Source organism: Anomaloglossus baeobatrachus, chromosome 9 (assembly GCF_048569485.1).
Source record: "Anomaloglossus baeobatrachus isolate aAnoBae1 chromosome 9, aAnoBae1.hap1, whole genome shotgun sequence".
In the NCBI taxonomy this organism is placed as follows: Eukaryota; Metazoa; Chordata; class Amphibia; order Anura; family Aromobatidae; genus Anomaloglossus; species Anomaloglossus baeobatrachus.
Genome location: NC_134361.1, coordinates 62246210 through 62261836, shown reverse-complemented (window position 1 = coordinate 62261836; position 15627 = coordinate 62246210). Strand labels below are relative to the sequence as shown.

Genomic DNA, 15627 nt, shown 5'->3' with positions numbered 1-15627 from the left:
TTGATAAACCACCAGCAGGAACACGAATCAAAGCGTTCCATAGCTACCTGTGGGGTATAAATACAGTGACGTGGAATACTTACTCTCTCTTTAAATCCAAAATATGCTCCGAGGAATGTTAGCGGGACAGAGATGCCAAACCACATGGCCAGGACAGCTACCAGCGTGCCAAACGGAATTGCAGCGGAGGAGCCTTTTGCCCACAAAATGACATTCATGACAAAGAAATCAGTAAAAATAATTCTATAAAGAAAAAAAAAATCATCTATCAATCATTCATCCAAAGCTGCAACTTCATAGGATATCACTACAGTGAATAGGACATTAAAAGCTAAGTATAATCAGCAAGGTACCGATTAATGTTACAATTTTTTTTTATTTTTTTTTTTTTCAATTTTACATATCTCTATATTAAAAATAAAAATTGGAAATCCTGTGAATAACGGTCTACTAAGCCTTAGACTAGAATCTTACGTACTGATCTGCAGAAAAGACTTTTCAGCAGTCTCATCATCATTACAATCAAAAAGACTGCTGGAACACCATTGTAAATGTGAACAGGGTGCTAGCCAAAAAATACATAATCTATATGAAGTGAAAGCTGCACACCATATTCAGAGAAATATGAACAAGCATAACTGCTTTATAATACATAAGGAATGAAAAATACAATTAGCCATATGAAAAATTGAATAAAAAAATAAAATGTGACATTGCATGACTGCTGAGGATTATTTTAAAAAAAAAAAAAAAAAAAATAAAAAATAAAATAGATATTTAGCTAATATATTGATCAATTCATTACTGCCACATAACCAACTTCACAGTAATCTCTTATTTATGGGGTCCCTAACCAAATGTTACCTCTATATGCGGTTAAAACCTGCTTGTGTGCATGGGTACCTAACCAAATGTTACCTCCATGTGCGGTTGAAACCTGATGTGTATGGGAAGCAATAGAGGTAACATTTGGTTAGGTACCCCATAAATAAGATTACCGTGAAGTTGGTTATGGGGCAGTAATGAATTGATGTGTAGTTTTCATTCCTTATGTATCCTAAAGCAGTTATGCTTGTTCATATTTCTCTGAATTTGGTGTGCAGCTTTCACTTCATATTCATTATCATTACAGACATAATTTCACCACTATATAAAGAGTAGATAACACAAGTGCCACCATTCACAAAGGAAAATCAGGGGAGCTGTTGAACAACAACTTCTGCACAAATCCCAGCATGCTCAAAAAAGGATTTAATACAAACAAATATGGTCTTTGAGAGTTTCTGGCTGCTAATGTTCAGAGAGAAGGGCAATACTATGCCTAGTGGCGAGAATGAAAGAAGGGAATTTTGTTTACTTACCGTAAATTCCTTTTCTTCTAGCTCTAATTGGGAGACCCAGACAATTGGTGTATAGGCTATGCCTCCGGAGGCTGCACAAAGTATTACACTTAAAAGTGTTAAGCCCCTCCCCTTCTGCCTATACACCCCCGTGCTCCCACGGGCTCCTCAGTTTTGGTGCAAAAGCAAGAAGGAGGAAAAAGAATTATAAACTGGTTTAAAGTAACTTCAATCCGAAGGAATATCGGAGAACTGAAACCATTCAACATGAACAACATGTGTACACAAAAAAACAGGGGCGGGTGCTGGGCCTCCCAATTAGAGCTAGAAGAAAAGGAATTTACGGTAAGTAAACAAAATTCCCTTCTTTGTCGCTCTATTGGGAGACCCAGACAAGACCCAGACAATTGGGACGTCCAAAAGCAGTCCCTGGGTGGGTAAAATAATACCTCGTAAGAGAGCCGTAAAAACGGCCTCTTCCTACAGGTGGGCAACCGCCGCCTGAAGGACTCGTCTACCTAGGCTGGCATCCGCCGAAGCATAGGTATGCACCTGATAGTGCTTCGTGAAAGTGTGCAGGCTCGACCAGGTAGCCGCCTGACACACCTGCTGAGCCGTAGCCTGGTGCCTCAAAGCCCAGGACGCGCCCACGGCTCTGGTAGAATGGGCCTTCAGCCCTGAGGGAACCGGAAGCCCAGCCGAACGGTAAGCTTCGATAATTGGCTCCTTGATCCACCGAGCCAGGGTTGATTTGGAAGCCTGTGACCCTTTACGCTGGCCAGCGACAAGGACAAAGAGTGCATCCGAGCGGCGCAGGGGCGCCGTACGAGAAATGTAGAGTCTGAGTGCTCTCACCAGATCTAACAAGTGCAAATCCTTTTCACATTGGTGAACTGGATGAGGACAAAAAGAAGGTAAGGAGATATCCTGATTGAGATGAAAGGGGGATACCACCTTAGGGAGAAATTCCGGAACCGGACGCAGAACCACCTTGTCCTGGTGAAACACCAGGAAGGGAGCTTTGCATGACAGTGTAGCTAGCTCAGACACTCTGCGAAGTGAAGTGACTGCTACTAGAAAAACCACTTTCTGCGAAAGGCGTGAGAGAGAAATATCCCTCATTGGCTCGAATGGTGGTTTCTGAAGAACCATCAGCACCCTGTTCAGATCCCAGGGTTCTAACGGCCGCTTGTAAGGAGGAACGATGTGACGAACCCCCTGCAGGAACGTGCGTACCTGTGGAAGTCTGGCTAGGCGCTTCTGGAAACAACACAGAGAGCGCTGAGACTTGTCCCTTAAGGGAGCCGAGCGACAAACCCTTTTCCAGTCCAGATTGAAGGAAGGACAGAAAAGTGGGCAAGGCCAAAGGCCAGGGAGAAAAACCCCCAGCAGAGCATCATGAAATTTTCCACGTCCTGTGGTAGATCTTGGCGGACGTTGGTTTCCTAACCTGTCTCCTAGTGGCAATGACCTCTTGAGATAATCCTGAAGACGCTAAGATCCAGGACTCAATGGCCACAGTGTCAGGTTGAGGGCCGCAGAATTCAAATGGAAAAACGGCCCTTGAGACAGCTAGTCTGGTCGGTCTGGTAGTGCCCACGTTTGGCCGACCGTGAGATGCCACAGATCCGGGTACCACGACCTCCTCGGCCAGTCTGGAGTGACGAGGATGGCGCGGCGGCAGTCGGCCCTGATCGTGCGTAACACTCTGGGCAACAGTGCCAGCGGAGGAAACACATAAGAGAGTTGAAACTGCGACAAATCCCGAACTAAGGCGTCTACCGCCAGAGCTCTGTGATCGTGAGATCGTGCCATGAATGCCGTGACCTTGTTGTTGTGCCGGGACGCCATTAGGTCGACTTCCGGCCTCCCCCAGCGGCAACAGATCTCCTGAAACACGTCCGGGTGAAGGGACCATTCCCCTGCGTCCATGCCCTGGCGACTGAGAAAGTCTGCTTCCCAGTTTTCGACGCCCGGGATGTGAACTGCGGAGATGGTGGAGGCCGTGGCTTCCACCCACATCAAAATCCGCCGGACTTCCTGGAAGGCTTGCCGACTGCGTGTTCCGCCTTGGTGGTTGATGTAAGCCACCACTGTGGAGTTGTCCGACTGAATTCGGATCTGCTTGCCTTCCAGCCACTGCTGGAACACTTTTAGGGCAAGATACACTGCCCTGATCTCCAGAACATTGATCTGAAGCGAGGACTCTTGCTGAGTCCACGTACCCTGAGCCCTGTGGCGGAGAAAGACTGCTCCCCACCCTGACAGACTCGCGTCCGTCGTGACCACCTCCCAGGATGGGGTTAGGAAGGATTTCCCATGCGATAAAGAAGTGGGAAGAAAGCCACCCCCGAAGGGAAGCTTTGGTTAGGATGTCCCAATGAAGAGGACGCAGGTGAAACTGCACGAAAGGGACTGCCTCCATTGCTGCCACCATCTTCCCCAGGAAGTGCATGAGGCCCCTCAAGGTGTGTGCCTGACCTTGAAGGAGAGATTGCACCCCTGTCTGTAGTGAACGCTGCTTGATCAGCGGAAGCTTCACTATCGCTGATAGGGTATGAAACTCCATGCCAAGATATGTCAGCGATTGGGCTGGTGTCAGATTTGACTTTGGAAAATTGATGATCCACCCGAAACTCTGGAGAGCCTCCAGAGAAGCGTCGGGGCTGTGTTGGCATGCCTCTTGAGAGGGTGCCTTGATCAGCAGATCGTCCAAGTAAGGGATCACCGAGTGACCCTGAGAGTGGAGGACCGCTACTACGGGAGCCCTAACCTTGGTGAAAACCCGTGGGGCTGTAGCCAGGCCGAACTGCAGTGCCACGAACTGCAGGTGTTCGTCTCCTATGGTGAAGCGCAAGAAGCGTTGGTGCTCTGGAGCAACCGGTACGTGGAGATAAGCATCTTCGATATCGATCGATGCAAGGAAATCTCCTGGGGACATTGAGGCGATGACGGAGCGGAGGGATTCCATCCGGAACCACCTGGTCTTTACGTGTTTGTTGAGCAGTTACGGGTCCAGGACAGGACGGAAAGACCCGTCCTTCTTTGTAACCACAAACAGGTTGGTGGAAAAAACCTTGACCCTGTTGCTGAAGAGGAACAGGGACCACCACTCCTTCTGCCCTCAGAGTGCCCAGCGCCTGCAGAAGAGCCTTGGCTCGCTCGGGAGGCGGGGATGACCTGAAGAATCGAGTCGGGGGACGAGAGGCGAACTCTAACTTGTAACCGTGAGACAGAATGTCTCTCGCCCAACGGTCTTTTACCCTTGGCAGCCAGGTGTCGCAAAAGCGGGAGAGCCTGCCACCGACCGAGGATGCGGATTGAGGAGACCGAAAGCCATGAAGAAGCCGCTTTGGTAGCGGCACCTCCGGTGGTCTTTCAGGACGTGACTTAGACCGCCATGAATCGGAGTGCCCTTGATCTTTCTGAGGCCTTTTGGACGAGGAGAATTGGGACCTGCCCGCGCCCCGAAAGGACCGAAACCTCGACTGCCCCTTCCTCTGTTGGGGTATGTTCGGTTTGGGCTGGGGTAAGGATGTATCCTTTCCCTTGGATTGTTTGACGATTTCATCCAAACGTTCGCCAAACAATCGGTCGCCAGAAATTGGCAAACTGGTTAAGCGCTTTTTTGGAAGCAGAATCTGCCTTCCATTTCCGTAGCCACTAGGCCCTGTGGAGTACCACCGAATTGGCGGATGCAACCGCCGTACGGCTCGCAGAGACCAGGACAGCATTAATAGCGTAAGACGCAAATGCCGACGTCTGTGTGGCTGCGTCAATTTGCGCTTGACCTGCTGATAGCTTGTAGCACCCATACGGCTGCAAATGCTGGGGCAAAAGAAGCGCCGATAGCTTCATAGCTGGATTTCAACCAGAGCTCCATCTGCCTGTGAGTGGCATCTTTGAGTGAAGCCCCATCTTCCACTGCAAGTATGGATCTAGCCGCCAGGCTAGGATCCACCTTGGGACACTGAGTCCAACCTTTGACCACGTCAGGGGAACAGGATAACGTGTATCCTTAAGGCGCTTAGAAAAAAAAAAACGCTTATCAGGACAGGCACGGTGATTCTGGACTGCCTCTCTGAAATCAGAGTGGTCCAGAAACATGCTCAGTGTACGCTTGGGAAACCTGAAACGGAATTTCTCCTGCTGAGAAGCTGACTCCTCCACTGGAGGAGCTGAGGGAGAAATATCCAGCATTTGATTGATGGACGCAATAAGATCGTTCAATATGGCGTCCCCGTCAGGCGTATCAAGATTGAGAGCGGCCTCAGGATCAGAATCCTGATCAACTGTCTCCGCTTCATCAACCAGAGGTTCCCCCGCTGAGACCCTGACCAATATGAAGATGTCGAGGGGATTTCCCAGCGAGCTCGCTTAGTCGGTCAGGGGCTGTGGTCTGTATCAGAGACCTCACTCTGGGATCTATGAGACACCCCGGGGGGACCTTGCTGGTCCAACAGAGGGGCCAGGGAGCAATGATTCAACAGTGCCCCTGTGCTGAGATACCGGTCTGGATTGCTCAGTGGATCCTGCCGGTAGCGGGGTCGTACATGCGGCGCAAGCAGCATAGTAAGCCTGTGTTTGGCACTCCTGCCTTTTATGGGCGCCATGCTGTTGTCTTCCCTGAGCAACACAATATATATATATATCCAGAATCAACTGTGCACCATAAAGTGTAAAGTATATCTTATAAACATATAATTTAAAATTACACTCCTGCAGAAATGTGGCTAGCACCACAGATGCTGCATGCCCCCCGCTTAAAGCGGTTGTGAGGCCACCAGGGTCCCTGCCTGGGTCTGTCAGAATTTGTCCCCCTCTGCAGCGTTCAAGGAGCTGACAGGAATGTCCTGAGGAGAGGAGGGAGCCGTGGGCGTGACCCAGAAAGTGCGGGAACTGGTGCCTGCACTGTGCACAGTGAGGGGAGTGGAGTATGCAAAGCATGCTCCAGCCCTCAGTGCTGCTCGTCCTGTGCAGCGTCCCGCCCTTCCCCTGCTTGTCAGGGCTGTGGGCGGGAGGAAGAAAGACTAGGCCGCAAAAAGCCGGGGACTCGAGTAATAAACGCGGCCGCCGTAAAAGCGCGGCCGCGTGGAAGTCACCGGCGCACTACAAGTCCCAGCCGCGCCTCAGTGTTAAACATGGCGGCGGCGGTCAGCGCGGTAGTCTCCCTACATAAACACACTCAGCGATGCTGAGTGTGTAATGGCACATTAACCAGGTCAGCGCCGCGGTCCCCGGTGCACTAGCACACCCAGCAATGCTGGAGTGTTGCTGTGCTCGGTCCCCACGGGGACACAGAGTACCTCCAAGTTGCAGGGCCATGTCCCTGAACGATACCCGGCTCCTATCCATCAGGCTCCCAGGAGTTGTGGATGAAGCCCGGTCTCAGTGCCTGGAGACCGATAGGATCCCACTTCCACCAGAGCCCTGAGGGGGATGGGGAAGGAAAACAGCATGTGGGCTCCAGCCTCCGTACCCGCAATGGATACCTCAACCTTACAACACCGCCGACAAGAGTGGGGTGAGAAGGGAGCATGCTGGGGGCCCTATATGGGCCCACTTTTCTTCCATCCGACATAGTCAGCAGCTGCTGCTGACCAATCTGTGGAGCTGTGCGTGCATGTCTGACCTCCTTCGCACAAAGCAAAAAACTGAGGAGCCCGTGGGAGCACGGGGGGTGTATAGGCAGAAGGGGAGGGGCTTAACACTTTTGAGTGTAATACTTTGTGCGGCCTCCGGAGGCATAGCCTATACACCAATTGTCTGGGTCTCCCAATAGAGCGACAAAGAAATTACTTGTTGGAGCAGTATTAGTCAGCGGCAGGATATGGGGGGTATATAAAAATTACCTAATGTTTATTCATTCTTTGTAAAAGTGGGGCAAAAAAAAAAAAAAAAAATTGAACCAAAAAAAAAGAAAACTACGTTCAGTTTGCCGATGTTTTGAATTTTCCGCTATACAAGTGCTGCATGAATGGGGCGTTCGCTTTTATCTGAGGCTCAGCATGATTAAAGCGACTAAAAATTTCTGAAGTTTCATTTTTATTTTTTACTACTTTTGTACAATAAATACACGGCTTGGGAAACAAAAAAAAAAAACAAACAACTTATGTCGCCATATTCCCAGAGAGTTCTGTCAATGGAGCCTTTCGAGATGTAATCTTTTGCGGACACCCGATGGATTCTGCAACTTGCGCCCGCATGAGTTTTGTGAAACCCCCCCCTGGGCCCACCGTGGCACTTAAAGGACCCCTCGCTCCAGGCGTAGCAGGGACCCTTTCCGCTGCCTGTTTTGGCGAGTGAGGCCGGGGATGTTTTTCTGGATCCGGTGAGTGCCACTTCCGAGGTTCCCCCTCCAAGGACAGGAAACCAACTGATGCGTGGGAGAGGTGCTGCCTTTTTATACAGTAGGTTCTCCGTGGTGCTGTCATGGGTGTTAGGAAAAAGATGTAGTGTACACTGGTACCATTTGCATACAAATGGATTAAAAAGTGCAATTGAAAATTAAAGAAATTAACAATAATTGATTTTTTTTTGGGGGGGGGGGTAGTCACCATGTTCACAGAGCCATATATTTTTATGTAGACTGGTGTGAGGATATTTTTTTTTTTTTTTTTTTTGGAGAGACAAGCTTTAGATTTTACTTGTGCCGTTTTTGCACGAACAACAATTTGATCCTAGTTATTTCTTTTTTTTCGTGCGGCAATAGGAACAATATTCCAGGATTCTGTTACTGCTTTATGTATATTTTTGTTCTGGTGTGCCCTGTACGGGACACTGACATCTTTATAGTCCAGGTCAGCATGATTCCAATGATTTCATTTTACCACAAGATAAGCACTTAAAGGGAATCTGTCACCAAGTTTTTGCTTCCCCATCTGAGAGCAGCATAATGTAGAGACAGAGACCCTGATTCTAGCGATGTGTCACTTACGGAGCTGTTTGTTGTCATTTTGATAAAATCAATGTTTTCTCTGCTGCAGATCTAGCAGTTATACAGAGCTCATGAATATGCTGGACTACCTGGCAGGAGGCCAAGTAGTCCCATAATGATAATCTACTGCTGATTAAACAGTGATTTTTTTTTTATCAACACTACACTAAGCAGCCCAGTAAGTGACACATTGCTGGAATCAGGATCTCTGCCCCTACGTTATGCTGCTCTAAAATTAGATGGCAAAAACCTGGTGACAGATTTCCTTCATTACAAACGAAGGGAATTTTGTTTACTTACCGTAAATTCCTTTTCTTCTAGCTCCAATTGGGAGACCCAGACAATTGGGTGTATAGCTACTGCCTCCGGAGGCCACACAAAGTATTACACTTAAGTGTAAACCCCTCCCCTCTGCTATACACCCTCCCGTGCATCACGGGCTCCTCAGTTTTGGTGCAAAAGCAGGAAGGAGGAAACTTATAAATTGGTCTAAGGTAAATTCAATCCGAAGGATGTTCGGAGAACTGAAACCATGACCAAGAACAATTCAATCTGAACAACATGTGTACACAAAGAAATAACAGCCCGAAGGGAACAGGGGCGGGTGCTGGGTCTCCCAATTGGAGCTAGAAGAAAAGGAATTTACGGCAAGTAAACAAAATTCCCTTCTTCTTTGTCGCTCCATTGGGAGACCCAGACAATTGGGACGTCCAAAAGCAGTCCCTGGGTGGGTAAAAGAATACCTCGGTAAAAGAGCCGTAAAACGGCTCCTTCCTACAGGTGGGCAACCGCCGCCTGAAGGACTCGCCTACCTAAGCTGGCATCTGCCGAGCGTAGGTATGCACTAGATAGTGCTCCGTGAAAGCGTGCAGACTCAACCAGGTAGTCGCCTGACACACCTGCTGAGCCGTAGCCTGGTGCAGCAACGCCCAGGACGCACCCACGGCTCTGGGAGAATGGGCCTTCAGCCTTGAAGGAACCGGAAGCCCAGCAGAACGGTAGGCTTCAAGAATTGGTTCCTTGATCCACCGAGCCAAGTTGACTTGGGAGCTTGCGACCCTTTACGCTGGCCAGCGACAAGGACAAAGAGCGCATCCGAGCGGCGCAGGGGCGCCGTACGAGAAATGTAGAGTCTGAGTGCTCTCACCAGACCTAACAAGTGCAAATCCTTTTCACGTTGGTGAACCGGATGAGAACAAAAAAAGAAGGTAAGAAGATATCCTGATTGAGATGAACAGAGGATACCACCTTCGGGAGAAATTCCAGAACCGAACGCAGAACCAGCTTGTCCTGGTGAAACACCAGGAAGGGGGACTTTGCATGACAGCGCTGCTATGTCAGACACTCTGCGGAGTGACGTGACTGCCACTAGGAAGACCACCTTCTGCGAAAGGCGTGAAAGAGAATATCCCTCATTAGCTCGAAGGGTGGTTTCTGAAGAGCCGGTATCACCCTGTTCCGATCCCAGGGTTCTAGCCGACGCTTGTAAGGAGGGACTATGTGGCAAACCCCCTGCAGGAACGTGCGTACCTGAGGGAGTTTGGCTAGACGCTTTTGAAAAAAAACACAGAAAGCGCCGAAACTTGTCCCTTAAGGGAACCGAGAGACAACCCCTTTTCCATTCCGGATTGAAGGAAGGGCAGACAGTGGGCAAGGCGAATGGCCAGAGAGTAAAACTCTGATCAGAGCACCAGGATAAGAAGATCTTCCACGTCCTGTGGTAGATCTTGGCGGACGTTGGTTTCCTGGCCTGTCTCATAGTGGCAATGACCTCTTGAGATAACCCTGAAGACGCTAGGATCCAGGACTCACTGGCTACGCAGTCAGGTTGAGGGCCGCAGAATTCAGATTGGAAAAACCGGCCCTTGAGACAGCAAGTCTGGCCGGTCTGGTAGTGTCCACGGTTGGCCTACCGTGAGATGCCACAGATCCGGGTACCACGACCTCCTCGGCCAGTCTGGAGCGACGAGGATGGCGCGGTGGCAGTCGGATCTGATCCTGCGTAACACTCTGGGCAGCAGTGCCAGAGGAGGAATACGTGAGGCAGTGGAAACTGCGACCAATCCTGAACTAATGCGTCTGCCGCCAGAGCTCTGTGATCTTGAGAACGTGCCATGAATGCCGTGACCTTGTTGTTGTGCCGGGACGCCAATAGGTCGACGTCCGGCTTCCCCCAGCGGCAACAAATCTCTTGAAACACGTCCGGTCGAAGAGACCATTCCCCTGCGTCCATGCCCTGGCGACTGAGAAAGTCTGCTTCCCAGTTTTCTGCGCCCGGGATGTGAACTGCGGAGATGGTGGAGGCTGTGGCTTCCACCCACAGCAGAATCCGCCGGACTTGCTGGAAGGCTTGCCGACTGCTTGTGCCGCCTTGGTGGTTGATGTATGCCACCGCCGTGGCGTTGTCCGACTGAATTCGGATCTGCCTGCCTTCCAGCCATGGCTGGAACGCTTTTAGGGCTAGAACACTGCCCTTATCTCCAGAACATTGATCTGGATGGAGGACTCTGCTGAGTCCATGTACCCTGAGCCCTGTGGCGGAGGAAGACTCCCTGACAGACTCGCGTCTGCCGTGACCACAGCCCAGGATGTGTGCAGGAAGGATTTTTCCTTCGACAAGAGTGGGAAGAAGCCACCACTGAAGGGAGGCCATGGCTGCCCGAGAAGGAGCAACGTTCTTGTCGAGGGACGTCGATTTGCTGTCCCATTTGCGGAGAAAGTCCCATTAAAGTGGGCGCAGATGAATCTGCGCAAACGGAGCTGCCTCTATTGCTGCCACCAACTTCTCTAGGAAGTGCATGAGGCGCCTCAAAGGGTGTGACTGGGCTCGAAGGAACGATTGCACCCCTGTCTGTAGTGAACGCTGTTTGTCCAGCGGAAGCTTCACTATCGCTGAGAGAGTATGAAACTCCATGCCGAGATATGTCAGTGATTGGGCCGGTGTCAATTTTGACTTTAGGAAAAATTGATGAACCACCCGAATCTCTGGAGAGTCTCTAGAGGAATGTTCAGGCTGTGTTGGCATGCCACTCGAGAGGGGGCCTTGACCAGCAGATTGCCTGAGAGAGTAGGACCGCTACCACCGTTGTCATGACCTTGGTGAAGGCCCGTAGGGCTGTCACCAGGCCGAAAGTTAGTGCCACGAACTGAAGGTGTTCGTTCCCAATGGCGAAGCGCAGGAAGCGCTGATATTCTGGTACAATCGGCACGTGGAGATAAGCATCCCTGATGTCGATTGATGCTAGGAAGCCTCCTTGGGCCATCAAAGGCGATGGCAAGCGGAGAGATTCCATCCGGAACCGTCAGGTTCTCTGTCCGTTGAGCCGTGTGAAGTCCAGAACGGGGCGGAGTGATCTGTCCTATCTGGTACCACGAACAAGCTGGAGTAAAAAGCCGCGACTACGTTCTTGAAGGGGAACGAGGATCGCAACTCCTCCTGCCTTCGGAGTGTTCACCGCCTGGAAACGTGCATCGGCTCGCTCGGGGGACGGAGATGCTGTGAAGCAACGAGTCGGAGGACGAGAACTGAGCTCTATCCTGTGCCCGTAAGACAGAATGTCTCCTACATCGGTCTTGGACATGTGGGGACCACTCCCCTGACCTGGACCGCCATGCAGAAAAGGTTCTCTGTGCACGGCGGAGGATGAAAGAAGGGAATTTTGTTTACTTACCGTAAATTCCTTTTCTTCTAGCTCCAATTGGGAGACCCAGACAATTGGGTGTATAGCTACTGCCTCCGGAGGCCACACAAAGCATTACACTTAAAAGTGTAAGGCCCCTCCCCTTCTGCCTATACACCCCCCGTGGGATCACGGGTTCCTCAGTTTTAGTGCCAAAGCAAGAAGGAGGAAAGCCAATAACCGGTTTAAGAACAAATTCAATCCGAAGGAACATCGGAGAACCGAAACCAGTCAACATGAACAACATGTGTACCCGAACCAACAAAAATCCCTAAGCAAACAGGGCGGGTGCTGGGTCTCCCAATTGGAGCTAGAAGAAAAGGAATTTACGGTAAGTAAACAAAATTCCCTTCTTCTTTGTCGCTCCTAATTGGGAGACCCAGACAATTGGGACGTCCAAAAGCAGTCCCTGGGTGGGTATAATAACCCCTCGTGATAGGACCGTAAAAACAGCCCTACCCTACAGGTGGGCCGTCGCCGCCTGAAGGACTTGTCTACCTAGGCTGGCGTCCGCCGAAGCGTAGGTATGCACTTGATAGTGTTTGGTAAAAGTGTGCAGACTCGACCAGGTAGTCGCCTGGCACACCTGCTGAGCCGTAGCCTGGTGTCGTAATGCCTAGGACGCACCCACGGCTCTGGTAGAATGGGCCTTCAGCCCTGAGGGAACCGGAAGCCGAGCAGAACGGTAGGCTGCAAGAATTGGTTCTTTGATCCACCGAGCTAGGGTGGATTTGGAAGCTTGCGACCCTTTGCGCTGACCAGCGACAAGGACAAAGAGTGCATCCGAGCGGTGCAGGGGCGCCGTGCGGGAAATGTAGATCCTGAGCGCTCTCACGAGATCCAACAATGCAAATCCTTTTCACATTGATGAACTGGATGAGGGCACAAGGAAGGCAAGGAGATATCCTGATTAAGATGAAACGGGGATACCACCTTAGGGAGAAACTCCGGAATAGGTCGCAAGACCACCTTGTCCTGGTGAATCACCAGGAAGGGAGATTTGCATGACAGCGCTGCTAGCTCGGACACTCTCCGGAGAGACGTGACCGCTACTAGAAAGGCCACTTTCTGTGAAAGGCGAGAAAGGGAAACATCCCTCATAGGCTCGAAAGGCGGCTTCTGAAGAACAATTAGAACCCTGTTCCGATCCCAGGGCTCTAACGGCCGCTTGTAAGGAGGGACGATATGACAGACCCCTTGCAGGAACGTGCGTCCCTGAGGAAGTCGTGCTAGGCGCTTCTGAAAAAATACAGATAGCGCTGAGACTTGCCCCTTGAGGGAGCTGAGCGACAAACCTTTTTCCAACCCGGATTGCAGGAAGGAAAGAAAAGTAGGCAAACTAAATGGCCAGGGAGAGACTTCCTGAGCAGAGCACCAAGACAAGAATATTTTCCACGTCCTGTGGTATATCTTGGTGGAGGTAGGTTGTCTGGCCTGTCTCATGGTGGCAATGACCTCTTGAGACAATCCTGAACCCGCTAGGATCCAGGACTCAATGGCCACACAGTCAGGTTCAGGGCCGCAGAATTCTGATGGAAAAATGGCCCTTGAGACAGCAAGTCTGGTCGGTCTGGTAGTGCCCACGGTTGGCCTACCGCGAGGTGCCACAGATCCGGGTACCACGACCTCCTTGGCCAGTCTGGTGCGACGAGGATGGCGCGGCGGCAGTCGGACCTGATCTTGCGCAGCACTCTGGGCAACAGAGCCAGAGGTGGAAACATATAAGGAAGCCGGAACTGCGACCAATCTTGAACTAAGGCGTCTGCCGCCAGAGCTCGGTGATCGTGAGACCATGCCATGAAAACTGGGACCTTGTTGTTGTGCCGAGACGCCATTAGGTGGACGTCCGGCATCCCCCAGCGGCGACAGATCTCTTGAAACACGTCCGGGTGAAGAGACCATTCCCCTGCGTCCATACCCTGGCGACTGAGGAAGTCTGCTTCCCAGTTATCCACGCCTGGGATGTGAACTGCGGATATGGTGGAAGCCGTGTCTTCCACCACGTCAGAATCCGCCGGACTTCCTGGAAGGCTTGCCGACTGCGAATTCCTCCTTGGTGGTTGATGTATGCCACCGCTGTGGAGTTGTTCGACTGAATACGGATCTGCTTGCCTTCCAGCCACTGCTGGAAGGCTTGTAGAGCAAGATACAGTGCTCTGATCTCCAGAACGTTGATCTGAAGAGTGGACTCTTGCTGAGTCCACATACCTTGAGCCCTGTGGTGGAGAAAGACTGCTCCCCACCCTGACAGATTTGCATCTGTCGTCACTACCGCCCAGGAGGGGGGTAGGAAGGATTTCCCTTTCGACAATGAGGTGGGAAGCAGCCACCATCGAAGAGAATCCTTGGCCGCCTGAGAGAGAGAGACGTTGCTGTCGAGGGACCTCGACCTCCCGTCCCATTGGCGGAGAATGTCCCATTGTAGTGGACGCAGATGAAACTGCGCGAAAGGGAGTGCCCCTATTGCTGCCACCATCTTCCCTAGGAAGTGCATGAGGCGTCTCAAGGGGTGTGACTGACCGTAAAGGAGAGATTGCACCCCTGTCTGCAATGAACGCTATTTGACAAGCGGAAGCTTCACTACCGCTGAGAGAGTATGAAACTCCATGCCAAGATATGTTATCGACTGGGTCGGGGTTAGATTCGACTTGGAAAAGTTGATGATCCCCCCGAAACCCTGGAGGGCCTCCAGCGCCACGTTCAGGCTGTGTTGGCATGCCTCTTGAGAAGGCGCCTCGACCAGCAGATCGTCTAAGTAAGGGATCACGGAGTGTCCCTGAGAGTGTAGGACTGCAACTACAGCTGCCATGACTTTGGTGAAGACCCGTGGGGCTGTCGCCAGACCAAAAGGCAGGGCTACGAACTGAAGGTGTTCGTCTCCTATAACGAAGCGTAGAAAACGCTGATGCTCTGGAGCAATCGGTACGTGGAGATAAGCATCCTTGCTGTCTATCGATGCTAGGAAATCTCCTTGAGACATTGCGGCGATGACGGATCGGAGGGATTCCATCCGGAACCGTCTGGTTCCCACGTGGTTGTTGAGAAGCATTAGGTCCCGAACGGGACGGAAAGACCCGTCCTTTTTTGGTACCACAAACAAATTGGAGTAAAAACCGTGACCTTGCTCTTGAAGAGGAACAGGGATCACCACTCCTTCCGCCTTTAGAGTGCACACCGCCTGCAGGAGAGCATCGGCTCGGTCGGGAGGCGGAGACGTTCTGAAGAATCGAGGTGGAGGACGAGAACTGAACTCTATCCTGTACCCGTGAGACAGAATGTCTCGCACCCAACGGTCTTGGACCTGTGGCAGCCAAATGTCGCTAAAGCGGGAGAGCCTGCCACCGACCGAGGATGCGGAGGGAGGAGACCGGAAGTCATGAGGAAGCCGCCTTGGTAGCGGGTCTTCCGGCTGTCTTTTTTGGGCGTGACTGAGCCCGCCAAGAATCTGAACTCCTCTGATCCTTTTGAGTCCTTTTGGACGAGGATAATTGGGACCTGCCCGAACCTCGAAAGGACCGAAACCCCGACTGTCCCATCCTCTGTTGGGGTTTGTCTTGTCTGGGCTGAGGTAAGGATGAATCCTTACCCTTGGACTGTTTTATGATTTCATCCAAGCGCTCACCAAACAGCCGGTCACCAGAAAATGGCAAACTGGTTAAACATTTTTTGG

General features: G+C 51.2%; 1 protein-coding gene across 1 annotated transcript in view; it reads right to left on the bottom strand.

Moving 5' to 3' along the window:
• Window positions 1–15627, bottom strand: part of LOC142251194 (transmembrane 9 superfamily member 2-like) — a 175669-nt gene that overhangs the window by 72185 nt on the left and 87857 nt on the right. Inside the window, exon 13 of the mRNA XM_075323765.1 lies at window positions 84–243. Coding sequence (XP_075179880.1) covers window positions 84–243 — 160 coding nt within the window. The remainder of the gene's footprint in view (window positions 1–83; window positions 244–15627) is intronic.